General features: G+C 46.5%; 1 protein-coding gene across 1 annotated transcript in view; it reads right to left on the bottom strand.

Moving 5' to 3' along the window:
• CSMD2 (CUB and Sushi multiple domains 2) overlaps positions 1 to 24,474 on the bottom strand; it is a gene marked incomplete at both ends in the record, with an annotated part of 295,395 nt that overhangs the window by 147,546 nt on the left and 123,375 nt on the right. The window contains 2 exon segments of the mRNA XM_083879352.1: positions 4,061 to 4,138; positions 14,549 to 14,661. Coding sequence (XP_083735478.1) covers positions 4,061 to 4,138; positions 14,549 to 14,661 — 191 coding nt within the window.

Raw genomic sequence — 24,474 nt, 5'->3', positions numbered from 1 at the left:
TCCAGCTCAATTTCTCTCTCAGCAACGCCTGTCCTATCCCAGGGCATTTCTAAGTCAGCGTTTTTAATCTCAGAGTTTGCACACAGGACTGTGTGAGCCCTCTGCCAGCCTTTGAGAATCCTCTACAAATCCATTTCTGGAAAATAAAAACCTGACCAGACACAACCACCACAGTTCCCAGTGCTGCACCCAACACTTGGGAGCTTTTCCTCTGAGACAAAAAAAAAAAATAAAATAAAATCACATTTTCACAGCAAATTCCTCCCCCCAGACCACCCCTTTTGTGCCCACTGCTGTCACACCCAGGGATTATTCCCCACATTGGATAAAAATGAAACCTGGAATTCAGAACTTTGGGAAGAAAGGAGGCCCCAGACCCCCAGGAAAACCCTGGAGGAGGATTTGTCAATCCCATTGCTGAGGTCTGAGCCCAGCTCATCTCTCGTTAGCTGGAGATTCATTAACACCTGAAACCAGGTGTAGATAAAGCAGAGAACATGAGGAGATAAAGCTGAGCAAGGAGGAGAGGGAAGATATCTCCCCATCCTGGGACTTGGGGAATTTCCCTGGGAAGGAGAGTGAAAGGAAAGGAGGAGATGGATGAGATGCTCCTTTACAGAAACTTTTGTTCTGAACACACACAAACAGAACAGCCCAAAGGTTATAAACTGGATTTATATTTATATTTATTATTTATCACACTGAGAATTCACTGTCAGCGCCGTGTTCACCTTCCCAAAGCTTCACCTTTCCCAAATGAAGCCTTCAGGGTTACTGGAAAAACAACAGATCCCCAAAAAATGGTGATGAACTGCTCAATTCCTGTATCAGGAGCTCAGGAATTCTCCCCTCACCACCATTTGTTGGGGTTGGTTTTCCATCCCCTTCATCATCCTGATTTTTATTTTTATTTTTATTTTTTTTTTTTGCCACTTTCTTTCTCCTTGTCAATTCAGTGACAGCCAGTTCTGATCGCTCACTTTGCCACTGGAACTCACTGCTAAAAATCTTCTTTAATTAAAAAAACCCAAACTTCACTGACAGATTCCCAAGGGACGATTCCTCACTGAATTTCCGAGCTACAAAATCAAGCAGCACCTAAAAAACCCCAACATTTGTCAGTGAAAGGAATTCTCCTGGCAGGAGGGGTGGGAAAGGAATGCAGCAGGAATTGAAGGGTTAATTCTGTTCCACACAAACTCCTGGGAAAGGTTACAAAAATCAGATCTGAGAGCAGGGGGGTGAATTTAGGGCTGCAAGGCTCACCCCAATGAGGTCCTGCCCCCAAAAAGATCCTTCAGCCCCCAAAAGACCCCAAAGGGTTCAGTGACTGCAGAACCTCAGTGACACCACCCGGACACTGAACACCATGAAAAGGGCCCAGCGAGGCCCTGAAATCCAATTCCAGCTGGGGATGTTCCACCTGGAGGATTCTGAACCCCAATTTCCCACCCTGAGTTATCCCAGAAGATGCAGGTTCAGGAGAATTCCCGGAATTCCAGAACTCCCAGAGCCATTCCCAGGTGTGTCCCCCCAGCACAGACACAAAATCCCATCAAACCTCCCCAAAATCCAGCAATTCCCACACCTCAAAACTGCTCAATTCCCCCCCAAAAAGCAGATTTTGACCCACACAGAACATTCCATTCCTCCATCCAAACACCACAAAAATCACTTTGATGCTCTTTGTTTTCAAAACCAAAATATCACATTTTTCCCCCTCACACTGTGAGATCTGGAATATCCACATTTACATTCTGCATTCAGAGCCAGAAAACAGCCTCCAAAACGTGACCTAAAATTTAAAATTCTTTCTTCTACCTGCGTTATTTGTCTCTATTTCCCCCCCTCTCCCAAAAAAAAAGTGATTAAAGCAAATATTTCCAAATAATTTTACTGATGGTGGAGCAGGACGAGGCACTTAATTATGAATTCAAACAACCACAATCAGCACCACCCCCCAGAATTCCGTATTTTAATGGATTTTTTTTTTTCCCTGCAGTAACACAAGTCACAGTTGTCACATCACTGCAATTTTTCCCTCCATTCAGCCACACGAAACACACACAAGTTTTTAATCTGAGCAGGAAATCCCAAATCCAAAACCTCTGCAAGACCTGCAGGATTTAAACTTGGATTCTCCCAGGGAGGATTTTATTCCAGGTTTTAGCAAAGAGCACTTGGAGACAAAACATTCCTGGTGGGAATAGTCAAAAATAAAACGAGGAATTGAATGTTGGACTTGATTTTTTTTTTTTTTTTTTTTTTGCAGCCTTTACCATTTCAGGATTCTGTGGCAGAGCTTTAAGTGTTACCAAGAGACACAAAAATTCCTGAATTTCTGCTCTTTGAGCCAAAGCAACTGGAAATTGCTTCTGGGATGGGAAATTTCTCCCACCTGTGTAATTATCTGTGAAGTTTGGGAGCACAAAGGGACACAGCAAACCCAGCAGGGAGCAGAGCAGATAAGGCTTCGAGGGGAAAAAAAAAAAGAAAAATCTCAATTTTCCTGGTGCCATCTCCTTGGGAATCAGCACTTCTGGAAATTCCCTGTGGGAGCAGAAGGTGCAAGGGATAATCTGGAAATGCAGAGGTGATGGAGAGCAGGGGAAGGAAAGAGCTGGAGGCTCAAGGGGGTGACAAGGACCATGGAATGGGGCCACAATCCCCATTCCCATTTATTCCACTTTAACAACTTCACCCTTGAGCTCCTCTCCATCAGCACATTGGAGATTAGAGATGCCAAAATGCTGATCTGGGATAAACCAGGCAGAGGGAATGAATTCCTATTTTCCTCCAGGTGAATTCCTATTTTCCTCCTCAGCCTCAGCACATTAAAAATGGGTAAAACTGCTCCAAAAGCCACTCCCAGGAAGGAGAAATGGGAATTTTGTGCATTGATAACACCACAATACTTCATTAAACCAATGAATTCATCACTCCCTTCCCCACACTCCCCAAAATCCAGGACACCACATCCCCCCACTCCAAACCAAGCCAGGGGAGGATTTCCAGCTGCATTTCCCACTCAGGGAAGTGCACTGGGATGTTTATTCCAATTTTAATTCTTCCTGGCAAGGAATGCATCACCCAGCCAGGAACAGCTTGGACTCAAAGAGTTTTCCTTTAAAATGGAATTATTTTTCCCGCAGTGTTTTCTGCTCGAGAGGTTTTTTTTTACCTTGTTGGGCCTTGCTCTCCCCAAAAAAATAATTTCTAAAAATTCTTTTGGGAGCTGGGAGGGAGATCCTCCTTCCAGACAGACTCTGAGTCGTGTTTGGGAGTTTTGTATGGAAAATCCACCAAACTGCTCCTCTCTGATGGGGGTGAGGGGCTTTGCAACACACTGAGCAATTCCAGCCTCTGCCCTGAAATCCATCTGGGAAAATGCTCCATCCTGCTGCCATCTGAACCCACATCAAATATTAACTCAGATCCCTCCTGGTTCATTTTCGAGGTTCAGGGACAAACCCCACAGGTTCTGCTCCTGATTTGGAGATGAACCATTTCCCACCTCAGCCCAACCACCAAACACAACCTGAAAAATCAGCATTACAAAGTCAGAATTACCTTTTTTTTTTTTTTTTTTTTCTTCTGCAGGAAAATGAAATAAAACCCACACAGAAAAAGGAAAAAAAAAAGGAAGACGCTGGTGCTGCCTCTGTAAATTTTCTCATATATTTCTTTTTAACATTGTTCCTTATCCCTGCTCCTCATTTCCAGCCATAACATCGACCCCATTCCCCAAAATTCTTTGCTTTTCCCACTAAAAGGAGCCCAAAAGGAGCACAGAACCAACCAAATCCACAGACTCCAACCCCCTGCACCCCTTTTTTTCCAGGAGTTAGTAAATGTTTGTGAACAGAGCACTGGGAGGAGGGAGTGATGCAGAAAATGCAGAGGGAAGAGAGAGGGGGGAGAAAAAGCACCCAAACTTTTCAGAGTTTTTTAGAGATTACTGGAAAGTCCAATGAAATGTCCCCCAGGAGATTGTTATCAAAAAAAGACAGTGAAGGAAGAGCCAAAAAAAATAAAATAAAAAAATAACCCCAAAACTTACACACTGATGTCTTCTGGTTGTTGTCCTTGCTGGGCATGAGCTTCACCCCTCTGGATTTCAGCTCCATCTGCTTCTTGACTGAAAGAAGGGAAGATGAGGAGAAGGTTCAGCTGAGCTTCAGGGATTTTGAAGTTTAAAAAAAAGTGAATCATCCACACCCTGCAATGGGATCAGCCAGTTTATCCTGAGCCCTCAAATCCAGCAGGGATTTGATTTTTTCCACGTTAGAACTTTAATTTCCAAATAAAAATGGGGTTCGACCCCTTCCCATCCCTCTGTAAAACTCATTAAAAATGGGAGACAGGCGAAAGGGAAACTCCAGGGATGCTCCAGGAGAGGAAAATGCTGAGCTGGTTTTGGTTTCCTCCCCAGGAATTTATGCCATGGATCCGTTATCCAGCAGAGCCATTCCAGGGGAGCACCCACAACCTACAAACTGCAGAGCTGGTGTGAATAAAGAACAGGAAAAAATAGTGGGGAAAATAAAATAAAACCCCATTATGGGCAAAGGGAAATATCAGCTTGGAGCCCCACACCTGGGAGTGGCCATTCAAATCCAGCAGGGATTTGTTTTTTCCATGTTAGAGCTTTGAAGAGCCTTAATTTCAAAATAAAAATGGGGTTCAACCTCCTTCCATCCCTCTGTAAAACCCATTAAAAATGGGAGAGAGGCAAAAGGGAAGCTCTGAGGAACACCAGGGATGCTCCAGGAGAGGAAAATGCTGGAAAATTCCTGGGGTTTTGGTTTCCCCCCCAGGAATTTATGCCATGGATCCGTTATCCAGCAGAGCCATTCCAGGGGGGAACTCACAACCTAAAAACTGCAGAGCTGGTGTGAATAAAGAGCAGGAAAAAAGAGTGGGGAAAATAAAATTAAACCCCATTATGGGCAAAGGGAAATATCAGCTTGGAGCCCCACACCTGGGGGTTCTCACTCAAATCCAGCAGGGATTTGTTTTTTCCATGTTAGAGCTTTGAAGAGCCTTAATTTCAAAATAAAAATGGGGTTTGACCGCTTCCCATCCCTCTGTAAAATCCATTAAAAATGGGAAAAAGGCAAAAGGGAAGCTCTGAGGAACACCAGGGATGCTCCAGGAGAGGAAAATGCTGGAAAATTCCTGGGGTTTTGGTTTCCCCCGCAGGAATTTATGCCATGGATCCGTTATCCAGCAGAGCCATTCCAGGGGAGCACCCACAACCTACAAACTGCAGAGCTGGTGTGAATAAAGAGCAGGAAAAAATAGTGGGGAAAATAAAATTAAACCCCATTATGGGCAAAGGGAAATATCAGCTTGGAGCCCCACACCTGGGGGTGGCCATTCAAATCCAGCAGGGATTTGGTTTTTTCCATGTTGGGGCTTTGGAGAACTTTAATTTCCAAATAAAAATGGGGTTCAACCCCTTCCCATCCCTCTGTAAAATCCATTAAAAATGGGAGACAGGCAAAAAGGGAAGCTCTGAGGAACTCCAGGGATGCTCCAGGAGAGGAAAATGCTGGAAAATTCCTGGGGTTTTGGTTTCCCCCCCAGGAATTTATGCCATGAATCCGTTATCCAGCAGAGCCATTCCAGGGGAGCACCCACAACCTACAAACTGCAGAGCTGGTGTGAATAAAGAGCAGGAAAAAATAGTGGGGAAAATAAAATTAAACCCCATTATGGGCAAAGGGAAATATCAGCTTGGAGCCCCACACCTGGGGGTGGCCATTCAAATCCAGCAGGGATTTGGTTTTTTCCATGTTGGGGCTTTGGAGAACTTTAATTTCCAAATAAAAATGGGGTTCAACCCCTTCCCATCCCTCTGTAAAATCCATTAAAAATGGGAAAAAGGCAAAAGGGAAGCTCTGAGGAACTCCAGGGATGCTCCAGGAGAGGAAAATGCTGGAAAATTCCTGGGGTTTTGGTTTCCCCCGCAGGAATTTATGCCATGAATCCGTTATCCAGCAGAGCCATTCCAGGGGAGCACCCACAACCTACAAACTGCAGAGCTGGTGTGAATAAAGAGCAGGAAAAAATAGTGGGGAAAATAAAATTAAACCCCATTATCTGCAAAGGGAAATATCAGCTTGGAGCCCCACACCTGGGGGTGGCCATTCAAATCCAGCAGGGATTTGGTTTTTTCCATGTTGGGGCTTTGGAGAACTTTAATTTCCAAATAAAAATGGGGTTCAACCCCTTCCCATCCCTCTGTAAAATCCATTAAAAATGGGAAAAAGGCAAAAGGGAAGCTCTGAGGAACTCCAGGGATGCTCCAGGAGAGGAAAATGCTGGAAAATTCCTGGGGTTTTGGTTTCCCCCGCAGGAATTTATGCCATGAATCCGTTATCCAGCAGAGCCATTCCAGGGGAGCACCCACAACCTACAAACTGCAGAGCTGGTGTGAATAAAGAGCAGGAAAAAATAGTGGGGAAAATAAAATTAAACCCCATTATCTGCAAAGGGAAATATCAGCTTGGAGCTGAACACCTAGGGGACTCCTCCTGAAGTGTCACCATCCCCTCCCTGCTCCAAAGCTCCACCAAAAGAGGAGGAAAAGCAGGAAAGGGAAGAATTCCATCCATCTCCAAGATCCCCATCCTCTCCCAACAGGGAGCAGTGGTTTGTTTACTGCTCTGGGCTTGGCTGCTGCTGCTGAGGCTCCCCCCAGCCCCGAGGCTTTGGCACAAACCCCTCCTGGGAGAAACATCTGGGAGCAGCACAAACATCTGGATTTGGGATCATCCCAGCCCCCAGAGGCAGGAATTGGGATAACTCAGCTGTCTCTGGCAGGAATTGGGATAAAAGAGCCTCCAGAGGCAGGAATTGGGGTAACCCAGCCTCCAGTGTGAGCAACTGGGATAATTCCAGCCCCAACTGCAGGAATTCGGATAATTCAGCTTTCTCTGCCAGGAATTGGGATAACTCAGCCTCCACTGCAGGAATTGGGATAATTCCAACCTCCACTATGAGGAATTGGGATAACCCAGCCCTCACTTTGAGGACTTGGGATAATCCAGCCCCAACTGCAGGAATCGGGATAAAAGAGCCTCCAGAAGCAGGAATTGGGGTAATCCAGCCTCCACTGTGAGGAATTGGGATAAAAGAGATTCCAGAGGCAGGAATTGGGATAACCCAGCCCTCACTGCAGGAATTGGGATAATTCAGCTTTCTCTGGCAGGAATTGGGATAATCCAGCCCTCACTGTGAGGAATTGGGATAAAAGAGCCTCCCCTGCAGGAACTGGGATAATCCAGTCTTCATTGTGAGGAATTGGGATAACCCAGCCCTCACTTTGAGGACTTGGGATAATTCCAGCCCCAACTGCAGAAATTGGGATAAAAGAGCCTCCAGAGGCAGGAATTGGGATAACCCAACCCCCAGAGGCAAGAATTAGGATAATCCAGCCTCCACTGCAGGAATTGGGATAACTCAGCCCCCAGTGCAGGAACTGGGATAATCCAGCCCCCAGTGCAGGAATTGGGGTAACCCAGCCCTCACTGTGAGGAATTGGGATAAAAGAACCCCCAGTGCAGGAACTGGGATAACTCAGTGCCCAAATCTCTTCCTGGGAGCCCTTCCCTGCCGGGCCAGCCTTTATCCCTGCAGAAACCCAGCCCATCTCCCACTTCAAACCCTCTTCTCCTCTTGTTCTTCATCTTGTCAGCCTTTCATCCCTAAATTAGCACATCCCTAAGACAAAGCTGTCAAGGAAAATTACCCATGTAACTAACGAGGGGGGTTTTAATCACGCTGGAGGTTTTTTTTTTGGGGAGGATTTAAAAACCTCCTGTTTGGAGCAGCTGCTGCAGGAGGCTCAGACAGGGAGAGGCTCCTTGAAGCTCAACCTGAGGTGCAGCTTTTCACTCATCATTTCCTCACAAGCTTTTTGGTTTTCTCTTTAAATAAAGCAGCAATAACTTCAAACTCAGGGGCTGCATTAGCTGGAAAAATATTCATGAGGAAAAGCTGCTGCTGCTCCTGTCTTCCTCCCCAGCTTCAATCTGTTCAGGGCAGCTGCCTTTTTTTATTAATTTAAGAAGGGAAAACTAATTAACAGCAGGTTGCTGTCAAAGCAAATCGAACTCTTTGTTTCTTTTTACTCCAAATCCACCTGCAAATGATGCACGAGGGGAGAAAAAAAAGGAGCAGGTTTTGGGATGCCCCAGAGGCTCCACGTGGATGGGAATCACAGGATATTTCCAGCCTGATCTTGACATTTTTAATAAATGTGTTATCAATGGATCAAAAGAAAGGACTTGGGGCTATCAAAACTCACATTTTTGGGGGTAAAATCTATTTCTGTTTCAAATAAAATAGTGACAGATTGACCTGCAGGTAGACAGAGGGATAACGCCCCAATCCCAGCCCAACATTCCCTCCCAGGTGATAAAACCAACTCCAACTTTCCAAGGCTGAATTTGGGTTTTGATTAGAAATTTTTTGATTGAATTTTCTAAGGATGTGAGTTGGGAAGTGAAGCAGGAGGGGGAGACAAAAAGCAGCAGGTTTTGGGATGCCCCAGAGGCTCCACGTGGATGGGAATCACAGGATATTTCCAGCCTGATCTCGATGTTTTTAATAAATGTGTTATCAATGGATCAAAAGAAAGGACCTGGGGCTATCAAAACTCACATTTTTGGGGGGTAAAAATTGATTTCTGCTTCAAATAAAATAGTGACAGAGAGATAACCCCCCCAATCCCAGCCCAACATTCCCTGCCAGGTGATAAATCCCAGGCAATTCCAAGTTTCCAAGGCTGAATTTGGGGTTTGATTTGAATTTTTTTGATTGAATTTTCCAAGGATGTGAGTTGGGACCCTGCAGCCCCCAAGTCCCTGCTCTGTCCTTGTGCTTTGGAGCAGCTTTATAAAATAATCCCCATTTTTGTATTCTCCACATCCCCCTCGTCCAGCCCCCAGGGGATGGTCCCAACTCTCCACACAAACAAAAGCTCAGCTCGGGTGATTCGTGCACGATAAAGGGAATTTAGAGGCCAAGCAAAGCTTCCCATGAGGTGAACCCCCCCCTGAGCTGATGGTGGGATGAGACATCCTTGGGAAGGTCAACTTTTCCATTGTTGGGGATTCCCCAGTGCTGAACATCCCAAAGCCAGGAGAAGGCAGGGGGAGGTGGCAGGGGGTGGAATGAGAGGAAATTTAAGGTCTCTTCCAACCCAAACCATTCCAGGAATTGATAATTTGGAAGTTTTGAAAATCCTTGGAATATTTTCAGAGACACATTTCTAACCAAGGTTCATCCTTGCCAAATCCCATCCAACAATGACCCCCTGATGGAAAACCTGCCCCCCAAACCCCACAGCAATGGGAACAAGCCACCCATCACCAATCCCAAAATTGAGATCCCGAGCTGCAGCCCCAGGAAGCCTCTCCTCCCCTCATTGCACCATGTCCCTTTCCAGGAGGATGGATGAAGATGAATTGGTGAAGATAAATTGATAAAGAGGGATCACTGCATCCTCTCCTCCTCATCCTTCATTCTGGAGTTCTAATGATGGGAGTCAGCCTTTACAAATGGCTCCATTTAGATCAGAACCAGCCACACTAAAGCACCACTTGTTTTGTGTTTTATTTTTTTTTTTTCTTCTTTAATTAAATAAATAAGAACAATTCTCCCACACTCCCTGCCCTCAAAAATCCCGTATTTGAAAATCCACTTTGTTTGTAAATTGGAACGTGGAGCAGCACTACAAAGGACTGTGTCAGGATAATTGGATGAACAGAAACTCCTGTTTTCTGGAGGGTTTTTGCTGCTCACACACATCCAACAGATCTAATGGAATACTCAGCATCCTGTCAGATTTGAGAGATGACATTACAAAGCTCTGCCAGCACGCCAGGCAGGCCGGGCTGTTCCTTTTAAACCGCTTCGTGTTGCTCTAAATGAGAATTTAAGCAGACATTTATTTATTTTTAATTTGGAAAACAGTGTTTCAGCAACAACAACGAAGGGGGGAAAAAGAAAAATTGTTCCATGAAGCTCTGCTCTCATTGTTGGGGGAATTGCTGAGAAATCCAGATCCTGCCTGGAGCTCTCCCTCCTGCTGGGATGATTCAGCAGCACCTGGGATACAGCAGGAGGCCCACTGGGGGTTCTTGCTCTTGGAGGTTCCAAACTCAACTCTTGGGAAAAAAATCCTTCTTTTGGCAGCATGAGCAATGGATCTTTGGGAATCAGAGACTGAACAAGCACCAGAGTTGCCCAGAATTGGCCAGCAGATGCCACAGGTCCCATGGCAGGAGCTGAAAATCCCTTTGGAACCCAAGGGTGTGAAACAGGATGAGGAGGGGAGATCCAGGATGAAGAAGGGAAGATCCAGGATGAGGAGGGGAAGATCCAGGATGAGGAGGGGAAGAGGAGTGGGAGACAAGGATGAAGAGTGGACACTCCACAATAAAGAGTAGAAGATCCAGGATGAGGAAGGGGAAATCCAAGATGAGGAGCAGAAGGTTCAGGATGGAGAGTGGAAGATCCACGGAAAAGAAGATCCAAGATGAAAAGGGGAAGATCAAAAATGAGGAGGGGAAGAGGAGTGGGAGATAAGGATGAAGAGTGGACGATCCATGATAAAGAGTAGAAGATCCAGGATGAGGAAGGGAAAATCCAGGATAGAGAGGGGAAGATCCAAGATGAGGAGGGGAAGAGGAATGGGAGATTCAGGATGAAGAGGGGAATATCCATGATAAAAAGTAGAAGATCCAAGATGACAAAGTGAAGGTCCAAAATGAGGAATGGAAGATCCAAGACAAAGGGGAGAAGAGGAGTGGGAGATAAGGATGAAGAGTGGAAGATCCACAATAAAGAGCAGAAGATCCAGGATGAGAAGGGGAAGATCCAAGATGAAAAGGAGAAGATCCAAGATGAGGAATGGGAGATTCAAGATGAGGAATGGAAGAGGAGGATGAAGAGTGGAAGAACCAAGATGAAAGAGGGAAGATCCAAGATGAGGAGTCAAAGATCCAGGGTGAAGAGGGGAAGATCCAGGATGAAAAGGGGAAGAGGAATGGGAGATTCAGGGCAAAGAAGGGAAGATCCAGGATGAGGAGGGGAAGAGGATTGCAGGATTCAGGGCGAAGAAGGGAAGATCCACGATAAAGAGTAGAAGATCCAAGATGACAAAGTGAAGATCCAAGACGAGGGGGAGAAGAAGAGTGAGAGATAAGGATAAAGAGTGGATGATCCATGATAAAGAGCAGAAGATCCAGGATGAGGAAGGGAAAATCCAGGATAGAGAGTGGAAGATCCAGGATGAGGAGTGGGAACATCCAGGATGAGGAGTGTGAAGATCCAAGATGAGGAGTGAGAAGAGGAATGGGAGATTCACGATGAAGAAGGGAAGATCCAAGTTGACAAAGTGAAGATCCAAGATGAGGAATGGAAGATCCAAGACGAGGGAGAGAAGAAGAGTGGGAGATAAGGATGAAGAGTGGAAGACCCACAAAAAAGAGCAGAAGATCCAAGATGTGGAGGGGAAGATCCAGGATGAGGAGTGGGAAGATCTGCCCAAGCTGCAGCCCAACCCTGGACAGATCATGGAAGGGCTGGGAGCACTCTGGGAGGTCACTGCCCAGGAAGGGATGGAACCCGATGGGATTTCAGCTCCCTGCAGACCCAACCCATCACACCCTCCCCAAGCCATGGATGTGTCCCATGTGCAGCAGAGAGCTCCCAGCCCGGCCCTGAGGGAGGCTCTGCTGGGATCTGTCCTGTGCCTGCTGGAGCTCAGCCCATTGATCTTCCTCTCCCGCAGGGAAGGGACGCGGCCGGGGCGGGGAGATCGATAAAAGCTGCAATTACGTGTTGGTAACAATCAGCTCCAGAGCAATTAGGGGAGCCAAGTCCTGCCATAAAATATGTGCAGAGAGGGGCAGCAGCAACGTTCCCATCTCTCCAATTCCAGCCCTGCATCTCCAGCCTCTCTGATGGAGGGGACACTCGAGGTGCTGATTAAAACACTTCTCTATGTTATTTTCTTCCACCTTTTTTGAGGAGACAAGATGGGGAGGAAATTTAAAAAAAATAAAATTCCTATGCACGGATTTCTCCCAGTCCCTTTGATTTCCTTACACGGGGAATGGGAGAAAAGCATTTGCAAAAATCAAGATTTATTTTAATGAAAGGGAAAAATATTTAACTCTCCCAGGAAGGGAATGAAACGAATTTGCTGTATTCAACAACAGCAAAAAAAAAAAAAAAAAAAAAAAAAACCAAAACAAACAAAAAAAAAAAACAACCAACCCTCTCCACAGCCTGATTGCATCTAACCTTGCTTTTACATTCCTAAAGTGATTTCCAAATGAGGGCACGGATTAGGGAGAGCGGGGAGAGAACAGCCAGCGAAGGTGTTCTGCAAAACTCGGGATCAATTTAAACAAGCTGCAAGGGAAATTGTTTTCTTATAGATTATCAGCAAAGCCAGACCCCGTCCCGGGGGACGCAGAGGGTTCATAAATGATGTACAGACACGTCTTTGGAAAACAGAGAGCGAATTAGAGCCACCCCAAAGCCTCCCCTTCCCTGCTCCCGGCCCATCCTGCTGCAGCTCTCCTGATGAAAAATGCATTTCGGCTGCTGCGCTTCCCGCGGAATTACACGGCCTGTTTTGTAGGGATTTATCTCCAGTGAAATATTTATGGCCCGGCCCAGGTTGTGGAAAGGGTTACAGGGAGGTTTTTAAAGTATCAGCATCTCCTCGTCCTACAGATCCTGGTGCCTGCAGACACCTTCCCTTCATGCCTGGGAGCTTTCATTGCTCCCCTGCTTGTTCTGCTGCTTTTTTTTGAGCATTGGAAGGCAGAAAAAAAAAGCTGCCAAACTCCACAAAAAAAAAAAACAGCAGGAAAAAAGGAGGGCAGGTCCCCTCTGGCAGCTGGGCTGAGGTCCTGCCTGGATCCCAGCTCAGGAACGAGGAGTTCAGTTCATTTCTCACCACTCAATCCCCAGTTCATTCCCACTGCCGGCGCCGCTCGCCAGACGAGAGCCCCCCTGACATTTATCTAATCAGGGGGAATTAGAACATCCATCCTGACTGTGCAGTGCAGGGAGAAAGGCTGACTCAGACAGGTGCTCTGGAGAAAAGCAGCGATGCTGACAGCCAGGGAATCCAAAGGGAAGCTGCTTTTTTCCAAGTGTTTGTGCTGCACGGCAACAACAAAAAGGGTTTTGTTTTCCTCGCAGTTTAAAGGCGTTTACGGGTTCAAGGCAAGCGGGGAAGTTAAATAATGATGTGGTTGGTGTGTTGAGGGCTGACGGCGCTGCTAAGAACAAGCTGGGAACATCCAAACAGGGCAGCTTTGTGGATTTATCCAAGGAAAATCCTCTCCCTTTCCCTTGACTCCTCTCCAAGGCTTCTTGAGAGGAAATCTGCTGAGCTCCCCGGAGCCCAGCCTTGGGAGGGGACTCAGAGCCATTCCTGCTCCTTCCCTGCCTCACTCCCCCTCTCCTGGATCCTGCCCACAGAGGATCTGCACCCCAACCTCCTTCAAAGACGTCCCAGGGAATGGTGGGAACACTTCCAAGGAATCCACTCCATCCATTCTGCTCCCTCCAGGAGCTGCCACAGCCTCGGAGCAGCATCTTCACTGCCAAAGGATCTCCAACAGCACCTCAACATCCCAATCCTGAAAGCTTTTTATCTTGATCCTGAATTCTCCCTTGTCAGGGTGGGGAGAGGCTGGGATGGAATTCCCAGAGGAGCTGTGGCTGCCCCTGGATCCCAAGGCCAGGCTGGACAGGACTTGGAGCACCTGGCACAGGGAAGGTGTTCCTGCCCTTGGCACTGGAGGGGTTTTAATGTCCCTCCCAACCCAAACCCAGTCTGGGATTTTCTGTTAAACCCACACTTGGGGGATTTCAGCTGGAACTGGTGCCTTAAGTTTTATCTCTCATGTATTTCAGGTGTCTGTGGTGCCCAGGGGGGCAGCTCTGAGCTCACAGTCAGTGTCACTCAGCTCTGCACACAGCAGGGACACAAAACAAACCCTTTTCCTGCTGCACACCAAGGACAACTGGGACAAGTGTTCAGGCCCAAAAGCACAAACAAGGGTGGCTGAAGGGAGGAACAAGAAGGATGAGACTTCATAACCTGGAGCTGGAATTGGACAATTAAACCCCAATGTGCAAATGGACCAAAACTTATAAAAGTGTGAGACCTGGTGACCTTTTGTCCATTTTGTGACCATTTTGGGTCCATTTTGTGCCCATTTTGGTTCTACCTTGGGTGCAGCCCTGCCCAGGCTCTTGTCCTGCCCAAGGTGGATCCTTAAAGGCCTTTTAATAAATATCTACGTTATTCTTATAAATATATAAGAATATTATATATTCTTATAACATATATATTCTTATAATAAATCTCTACTTTATTCTCAGCTCTGCCCAGTCTCTGTCCCAGCTCAGCCTTCCCAAGGCACCAGAACAGCAGCAGGGGATTCCTGGCAAAGCTGGGATGGGTGAGGCTGGGCAAGGACATTTATTTCTTTCCTTCTCTCTTTACCTTGGTACTGGGCACTGAATCCCTTCTGCCGGTGGTTGCCATCGGAGGTGAAGTGGAGCCGCAGCCAGTTTTTGCTGCTGATCACAGGGGCAGGTAAATTCATCCCAGTGAACCTGCAAGAGACCAAAGAGCCACGTCAGGAGGTGGGAGTGACACCCCAAACCCGCCTCTCCTCCTCCCCCAGGAATGTGGGGGCTCCTCTGTGGGCACCACACACCCAAGGAGAGCACCCTGCCCATCCCAGGGCTGTTCCCAGCCCCACGTTCCTGCTGGGATTCCCATCTGAGAGCCCCATTCCATTCCTTTTTCCAAAGAAACATTCCCAGGCTCATTCAGCTCCTCTCTTCACGTTTGCTTAACCCCACTACAAAAACCTCTGTTTATTTTAGCTCAGGAAGGGAAAGGATGGCAGGAAACTTTTTATTTCTTATTTTATTTATGACCAATCCCACCTGAGGAAGATTCCAGCCAGCAATTGAGGTGGGCAGCTCCAGAGTCCTTTTATCTATTTATAATTTTATTTCCTTTTAAAATATTCTATTGTTCACTTCATTTAACTCCAGCTCACAATTCTTGGCTGAGATTTATCCCAAGTTTTAAACTGGAACAACATTTCTCCCAAATCTCCACACTTGGCCTGAGGCCCACAATGGTGACATTCACCACGGTGAGGACAACAAAGCTCTCAGGCAACCCTGTTCCTGTTAATGAAAGTTCATTATTTAAATCTCCAATTATCACTATTTAAAAATTACTGGAATTTGAACATCCATTGTTGGCATTCCGACACCTTTTATTGGCACCCAACACCCATTTTTGGAATCCCAACACCCATTTTTACCATTCCAACACCCATTTTTTTGGGATTCCAACACCTCCTGCTGTTTTAATGAAGGCCAAAAAGATCCTGGGAACCTGTTCCATCCAGAGGGTAACTCAGATTTGATTATTAAACATTTTTTTTTAGCTGCAGATCTGGCAGCCCCTGGAGCTCTGAAGAGTCCTTCAGTCACCCAGAGCCCCTCCAGAGGTGACCTTGGCCCCTCCAAGTGGGAGAATTGGCTGAATTAATTAAGGACAGAGGAGCTGCCCTGTGCTCCCGGCTCGTTAATGAGCTGCCAGGGTGATTAGTGCATAACTAAAGCATCTCTGCCACCTACAGTACAATCCAAACTCTGGGTTATCCCGTGCCTGGATCCTGCAGGGCTCTGAGATGTCTGAAAACTTGGGCTGGAAGGTTGTTCCCAATCGTTTCTCCATGGATTGTGCCCATCCCGGTCCCCCAGCTCTCTGAGGAGGATGAGGTGGGGCAGAAATGGATCCTCTGAGGCTTTTTGCCATCCTTGGGCAGCTGAACTGATTGAATTGGGAACTTTCTCAAACAGCCCAAACAAACAAAGAGATTTGGGGCTGAGATTGGACATGGGATGCCCCAAACCCATCCTTGGGGCTGAGATTGGACATGGGATGCCTCAAACCCATCCTTGGGGCTGAGATTGGACACGGGATGCCCCAAACCCATCCTTGGGGCTGAGATTGGACATGGGATGCCTCAAACCCATGAGGGAGTTCCCCTGGCTGGTTTTTATGACAAATCCCTTAAACTTAACCCTCAACTCTCACCCCCTCTCAAGGGCCATTTCATGGGTCATTCTGCAGCAGCAAACTCCTCATCAATAACCTTTAGCCGTGCAGAGCCAAATTTCCCTTTCACAGCTGCAATTCAATCACCTGAGATTAAAAAACAGACAACCATGACCCAAAGCTGCCTGAATGAGGCTCCACTTCTCCTCTCCGCCATCCCTGGTTTTGATCAGCACATCCACAAAGGGTGGATTGAGCAGCCTGAGGACTGGGAACCCACTGGCACAGAAAATTCCCCCTCCACAGACTCCTGGAATCACAAAGGTTGGAGAAGACCTGCAGGACCATCAAATCCAACCTCTCCTGAGCCTCCTTTTCTCCCAGAACTGACTTCCCAGACCCATCACACCATGAACTTCCAAAGTCCCCAAATACTTGAACTGTTAAAATTCCACCAGAGAATGAACACTTGGGAAATGGAAAATAATAACGGATGGCACCTCCTGCTGCCTCTGCAACAGCAGGAGAAATTCCTGAAGGCAAAACCAGGAAAAAGGACGAAAAAATCCCATCCCAGCCCCGGTGCTCTGCACCCACAGGAGATTTAGGGAGAAGGAAAACCTTTCCCTGACTTTCCTGCGTGGATTTTTTTCTCAGCTCCAAGTCACTTGCTCAAGACATTTCACAGCTTGAGATCAGCCAAGAAATCCCCATCAGCTCCTGGTTCCCAGGCACACCCTGTCAGACTCTCCCACACCACTCTGTTCCCCAAAAACTCTCTTTTCTCTCCTCTTTATCACCCAAAATCCATCTGGAGAATTGCAGGGTGAGGTTTTCCAGCCCCTAAAAGGCACCACCCAGCCCCAGGCTGGGAAAAGGGGGTTAAAATGTTCTGGGTAAGAACCAGCAGGGCTGGAGTTCAGCATTTCATGGAAAACTCTGTTCTCCACCTGCAGCTTTTCACCAGGAGCTTCCCACAGGCTTCGAATAAATGATCATTAGGCAGCATTAATGGTTAATTGAGAAGGAGATGTTTAATTCCAGCTGCAGGGCCTCCCATGCAAATGTCCTGGCGGCTGGGGATGGATCCCAGAGGGAATGGCGAGGATGCTCAGCTGGGAGGAGAATCAGAAAAGCAGGGAAACATCCCAAATTTCCCAGCAGGAAAGGTCTTTGATTTTAGTTTGTGTTTTCCTTTGCTGTCACCACCCTGCCCCACCTGAAGCCTGTTCAGCCTGAGGAAAAAAACTTCATTGATTTTATCCCAAATCCTTTTCCAGCAGCGTTTTCACCCTGGGATGTTTTTCCCTTGAGCCTCCACATCAAACACAATTCCTTTACTCATAACAGGGAGGGGTTAATGCCATCAAAACTCCTCTTTTTGAGAAAAAAGCACCAAAGTGAAGCCCTCTCAACTCTTTTTTTTAAATTTCTTTCCTTGCTCTCTCACATCCCACCGAATCCAGGCATGAAATATTTATCCCATCCCTCCCCTGGCACAATTAGTATGGCTGTACATGGCTGGCACTGATTACTCTGCATTCACGTCCCATTATCTATTTACAATCCCAATTCCTGCTTCAATTTGTTTCCACGAGGAGAGGAAGAAAAGGAAGGGGGGGAGAAAAAAAAAAAAATCAATGAAGTGTCACAAAGTGAGGCAGAAGCACAGGAGGAGATGTTTGCACGGGGATTTTCAGCACCCTGAAATTTGATTGTCATTAATTTGGCCATCAGCTCTTCTTTAAATGGACCCAAAGACAGTGAGAATTCCTGGTGTGGAGGAGAATTCCTGGTGTGGAGGAGAATTCCTGGTGTGGAGGAGAATTCCTGGTGTGGAAGAGAATTCCTGGCGTGGAGGAGAATTCCTGGCGTGGAGGAGAATTCCTGACGTGGCTGCTGCAAACCCAGTGCAGGAGTTCAGAGGGCATAACTAAATTCCATCTGAAATTCTGTCATTTCAAGTGAAAGACGTGGAGATGATGGATTTAAACAGGAATTTGAAGGTGCCCTGGTGCCCTGCCCAGAATGAGGGTGCAAATACCAGCTTCAAATAAAAGCAAAGGACATCGCTGGGGAGGTTTTATCTTTTTTTATTTTCTTTTTTTTTTTCCCTTGCACTGCTTTTGTTGATTTAATTTACCCTCTCTGTTCATTTCATCTCTGATTTGACTCCCCCTTGGATCTCTGCTGATAACCCCAAACACCAGCCAGGCTGGGTGCTGGCTCCTCCTGGAGCCTCCAGCACAAATTCCGTGTGAATCTCCCTGAAATCTCATCCTCCTGGAGCTCAGATCCACCTTTTCCTACCCTGGATGTGCTTAACCCAAAGGGAGACCCACTGGAGTGGCTGGGAGGAGGAGGAGGGGAGATTCCAGCAGGATTTCCATGGATGGAAGAGCCAAAGGGAGATCCCATGGATGGAGGAGTCAAGGGAAGATCCCAGGAGCATTTCCAGGGATGGAGGAGTCAAAGGGAGATCTCAGCAGCATTCCCATGGATGGATGAGTCAAGAGGAGATCCAGGAGCATTTCCAGGGATGGAGGAGCCAAAGGGAGATACAGGAGCATTTCCATGGATGGAGAAGTCACAGGGAGATCCAGCAGCATTTCCAGGAGTGGAGGAGTCAAAGGAAGATCCAGCAGCATTTCCATGGATGGAGGAGCCAAAGGGAGATCCCAGGAGCATTTCCAGGGATGGAGAAGTCACAGGGAGATCCAGGAGCATTTCCAGGAGTGGAGGAGTCAAAGGAAGATCCAGCAGCATTTCCATGGATGGAGGAGCCAAAGGGAAATCCAGGAGCATTTCCAGGGATGGAGAAGTCACAGGGAGATCCAGGAGCATTTCCAGGAGTGGAGGAGCCAAAGGGAGATCCCAGGAGCATTTCCAGGGATGGAGAAGTCACAGGGAGATCCAGGAGCATTTCCAGGAGTGGAGGAGCCAAAGGGAGAACCAGGAGCATTTCCAGGGATGGAGCAGTCAAGGCTGGCAGTCAACATGAAATCCAAGGAGAAGAACACCTGGATCATCCCTGGAGTGTCCCAGGACAGGCTGGACAGGGCTGGAGCAGCTGGGATAAGGGAATGTGTCCCTGCCCGTGGATGGGATTTCAGGTCCTTCCCAACCCAAACCATTCCGGAATTCCACAATCCACGATCTGGAATTTGTGAATTGTTGAGGGCACAGAACCGAGCCCAGCCCAAATTTCACTCTGAGCTCCATCCCCAGCTCAGCCAGAGCCTCCTTTTCCCTCCCAGCCTTTACTCCACTGATATCCTGCCAATTCTGATTCATTTCCCTCTCACTGCAACTCAGGGACACCTCTCAGCAGCTCTTTATCTCCCTGTGTATTATTATTCACTTCACCTGTATTTTTAACTTTTCATCCAAACCTCTCCTCAAATTATCAGGAGAGCTGTACCATTAATTCTGAACATCTTATTTGAGCTTGTCTGCTCTCTTAAACAAAATATACTTAAGCACCTCTAGACCTCATTTCTCGGTCGCCAGAGACATCTCCCTCACAATGGATGGACTTTTACAAGGAAAATGAATAATTAGATCCAGTTATTGTTCCTCCTTTATTGCTGCAGGGATGGGAGGAGCACTCCTGCATCTTAACTCTGCTCCAGAGGCTGCAAGTGCCTCGGGAAGTGCAGGGAGAGATCCCACATCGCCCCACACCTCAGGGAGCAGCAGGTTGGGATGTGGAAATGCTCTGATTGCAGGGGATTCTGTAAAAAAAAAAACCTGTAAACAAAAAAAAATGAACTTTTTGGACCAATCAGGGATTTCCCTTGGAAGGATGTGCCCCTTCCAGTCCCCTCCTTCACTGGAATGTTTTCAAGCTGGAATTCCCCACTGGAATGTTTTTAAGACTCATCTTAACCCCAAGGACAGATTTAAACAAGCTTTTTTTTTTTTTTTTTTTTTTTTTTTTTTTTTTTTTTTTTTCTGGAGGAGCACTGCACTCCTCATTTCCCAAAAAAGAACGGGAATTGCAAGGCCTGACCACCCTTCCCATGAGGAAATTCCTCCTGGAATTTCCAAACTTCCTGATGTCCAACCTGAGTGCAGAACAAAGCTGGGTGCAGGCAGGAGCCCAGGAGGAGCTCTGTGTGAGGAGATGTCTCCTGCAAGCAAGAAATGAGGTCTAGAGGTGCCTGAGCATCGCCAGATGGACACACAAAGGTCACACTCACATCTTCAGGTTGTGAGATGAGAAAGAAAGAAGTTTATTTTGGGTCTTGGGTTTAAATAGGGTTTGGACTTTGACCAGCAATTGAGGGATGATGTTGACACCTCTCTGACCCCACTGGTCAAGCCAGAAATCCATCAATTTGTCCTTCCCACAAGAAGGAATTCCTGATCTACAAAACATCACTCTTTGTTTATGTCACAATGCATGAGAAAACTCCAGTATAAAATGTAAACATCAGAAGGCTGAAAAATCAAAGCGACAAGTATATTTTCTTTAAGTATCTTTTGTTTGAGAGAACAGACAAGCTGAAATGAGATGCTCAGAATTAATGGTACAATCCAAGGTCAGGGAGGTTTGGAGCTCCCATCCCTGGAGGGGTCCAGGGAAGGCCTGGGTGTGACAATCTGGGCTGGGGACACAAGGATTGGTGACAGGTTGGACTGGGTGACCTTGGAGGGATTTTCCAACCTCAGTTATCCTGGGAAGGAAAACAGGTTTTTCCTCCTCTGTCACAAGAGGACATGAAAAGAGCCAAACTCACCCCTCAGCATGAGAGTGAGAAAAATAAGAACTTTATTTTTGGATTCAGGGTTTAAATAGGGTTTGGACTTTGACCAGCGACTGGAGGACAAGGTTAACACCCCTTTGATCCCACTGGTCAAAGCTAGAAGTCTGTCACAGAGAGGAATGTGAAAACAATCTACTTTGTTTATGTTACAATAGTGAGAACTCCAGTACAAGAATGTAAAAACATCAGAAGGCTGAAAAATCAGGGTGACACTTTTCCTTCTCATGTGCCAGTGCTGCAGCCACAGGGAGACCTTTATATGGGGACAGGAAAGGCTCCTCCCAATAAAAACCATCTAATAATGAATGCAATTACCTCGATTGAAAACAAAGTCAAGTGGCTGAACCAAAGCGTTTCCCACCCTGAAAGCAGCCTTGGTTCCAGTCACAGCACGACGAGGTGACAAACAGGATTAAACTCATTCCATTCACAGCAAACCACCCCTTAATTCAGCACAGCACAACGCACGGCTGAGGCTCTCTGATGCTGCCTTGCAAATCCCCCAATACCCAAACCTGCTACAGCTTTATTAGAATTTCCTCTGAAGCCTCTGATATCAGAGCCACAGAGATTGTTTTCCCCGGGCAGGCAGAGGGAGATGTGCTGATAAGGATAAATAAGCAGATAAATAACAAGCAGCTCTCTGTGCGGGGCAGCCTCACTGCTGGCTTTGTCACCCTAACAATGCACTTAAATTCCATTAAACCTGGAGTTTTATTGACAAACCGAGGACAGGGGGATGTTCCAGCCCGCTAAAAGCTGCAGAGGGAGCCCAAGAAGCTGCGAGGGAAATTCTGGAGCCGCATCCTGGCGGGTTTCCAGCTCACCGGGCACAGAAGTCGCTCCCTTTGGGCACTGGAGGCACAATCAGGTCACCTCAGCTGAGCTCCCAGACACGCAGGAGGCACCGGGCTGAGCCAGGATGTCACAGTCACAACGAGAGAGGCTCAGAAGTGACAAACTGTGGTGGCAGTGACCCCCTGCTCGGTGGCAGCTCCAGCAGGGTCACAGCAGGCACAGCAGGGGTCAGATCTGTCCTGTCCTCTCCTGGTTCCCCTGCCCTGCTCCCAGCCTGTGATGCTGGTTTACATCACAACGACACAAGACTCTCACTTCAAAAGGCTGAAAATTATTTTTTAAATTATTTTTGGGATGTGTCACTTTTATATACATTCATTTGTATTTATATTTATATTTATATTTATATTTATATTTATATTTATATTTATATTTATATACATATACATATACATATACATATACATATACATATACATATACATTCATTATATTCATATTCATATCTACATTTATATACATTTATTATATTATATATATAATATAATCTTATATTATATATTTATATATTTTTATATGTAGATATACATATCTATATATATATCATACATACATTCGTACATACATATATCATATATATGTATGTATATATATGTATATGTATATACATGTATATATGTATATATTTGTATATGTTATGTGTATATATGTGTGTATATATGTGTGTGTATATATATGTATATATGTGCATTTACTCTTTTATATATATTTCATTTATATACATTTACTCTGATATATATATATATTTATTTTACACAGACCAATTGGATTGGTGAAAACAAAGACAAACCTCTTCACTCCCATTGGTCAGAGCAGAGGGACATCATGAAGTCCCTCCTGGGGAAAGGAATGAATAACAAAGTTACAACTACAAAAACATGTATTTTGTTTACAGAAAATTCTCTGGGAAAAGAATTTCAGAAAGGAAAAACACCTCAGGCACAAACCAGGGCTATGAGCCTGTCCCTCTGCTCCTGGCAGGAATTCATGTGGCATTCCGGGAGCAAAAAGCGACACGGCCACACCTGCACCATCATCGCTCCGCTCCAGAAGGAAAAACAGGTTTAGGAAAGAGGGGAAAAGGAAAATAATGTTGTAAAGGGGTTCTCAGATGTAGCCCTGGTTCTGTGCCTGAGGTGTTTTGGTTTTCTGAAATTCTTTTCCCAGGGAATTTTCTGTAAACAGGAGAAATGTTTTTGTAACTGTAACTTTGTTATTCATTCCTTTCCCCAGGAGGGACTTCTCCTTGCTGTCCCTCTGCTCTGCCCAATGGGAGTGAAGAGGTTTGTCTTTGTGTCACCAATCCAATTGGTCTGTGTGAAATGGGATAAAAGGGAGACACAGCCCAGAAATAAAGGAGTCATTTTCAGCCTCCTGAATCTCAGAGTCTGTGTCACTGTGGTGTAAAACAACATCACTGTAGTACCCAAATCTGCCTCCCTCAGCCTTGGCTTTCATCTCCCTGGCAATTTCCTCCCCCAGAATTTGTTTTGCCTCGCTGGGAATAACCAAACTCAGGGTTATTCACAGCCACGAGCCACAGGTGCTGGAAAATTGTGCAGATCCCATCAGCAAACAAGGAAATGTGATAGTTGGAGGTCTGTGAAATCAGGATGGGCTCTTTCCTTTGGGTTAAGTTTTTGAATAGGGATGTAAAGGAAGAAGGTTGGCCTGAATTTTTCCTTTGTGGAAGAGAGATGGATGAGGAGGGCTCCAGGACATGCTCCAAACTCCTGCACAATTCTCAAATTTTCATTCAGAAAAAACAAGCACAACCCTTTCCACTGAGCCAAAAAGTTGTTCCCACCCTCTCTGCTCAGTCCCTAGCACCTGGGAGAAGATGTTTTCCCCCCCAGCTGAGATTTCCAGAGCCAGGATTCAACTTTTCCACCACGGCCCCTCACAAAAAGGCCTCATTTAACTGGAGAATCAATGGGAATTCAGCAGCAGTGAAGGTGTCAGTGGCAGGAGCACGATGACACAGGATGGGCAGAGCAGGGACGTGCCCGTGGAATTGCACACACACAATCCTGGCACAGGAATCCCTGCTGCACCTTCCCTCCAGTATAAACCATTAATAAATCAAACCCCCCGAGGTGGCTGCAGGGCCTGTGGGAGGCAAAGAAATCAAAAGAAATCATTCAACTCCTCTCCAAGGTCACCCAAATAAATGAAAATTGTCCCAGGCTGAAATATCCGTGTAGTGGATGTTGTAACTCCAGACAAAGAGAGAGGGAGATCAAATATTGGGAAAGCTCAGAGAGGGAGCTACAAAAGGCAGCAAATCCAGCGTTAAGGCAAACATTGGAACAGATTCAAAAGGAGCAGAAGGGAGAAGGAAAAAGCTACAGATAAGGATTGTCTCACACAGGGACCGTGTTTACCTTATTAATTCCTGATCTCCTCCGAGAGAGGTGCTGGGATTGGGCAGGGATGGAGCAGGAGCTGGGCAAAGTGCCCAGAAATTCCCTGTGAGACGCCCTGGGAGCTGTGGATGTGCCCCAGCAGGGTCTGTGCTCACTCACAGAGCTCAGCACCCAATTCCTGAGGGGACGTGGCCGAGGTGACATGGCTGGGATGGCCCCAAGCCCCGAGATGGGACCTCAGCACGGTCCGGACACACCTGGGGTCACACCTGGCTCTGCAAAACTCATCCCCACACGCTGATTCATTTGTGTTTCCTGTGTGGAAAATAATTCTGTCCCCATTTTGGTG

The sequence above is a fragment of the Zosterops lateralis genome, assembly GCF_965231275.1.
Source record: "Zosterops lateralis genome assembly, chromosome: 28".
Classification (NCBI taxonomy): Eukaryota; Metazoa; Chordata; class Aves; order Passeriformes; family Zosteropidae; genus Zosterops; species Zosterops lateralis.
The sequence above is the reverse complement of the archived record's forward strand: the minus strand, read 5'-3'. Positions and strand labels throughout refer to the sequence as shown.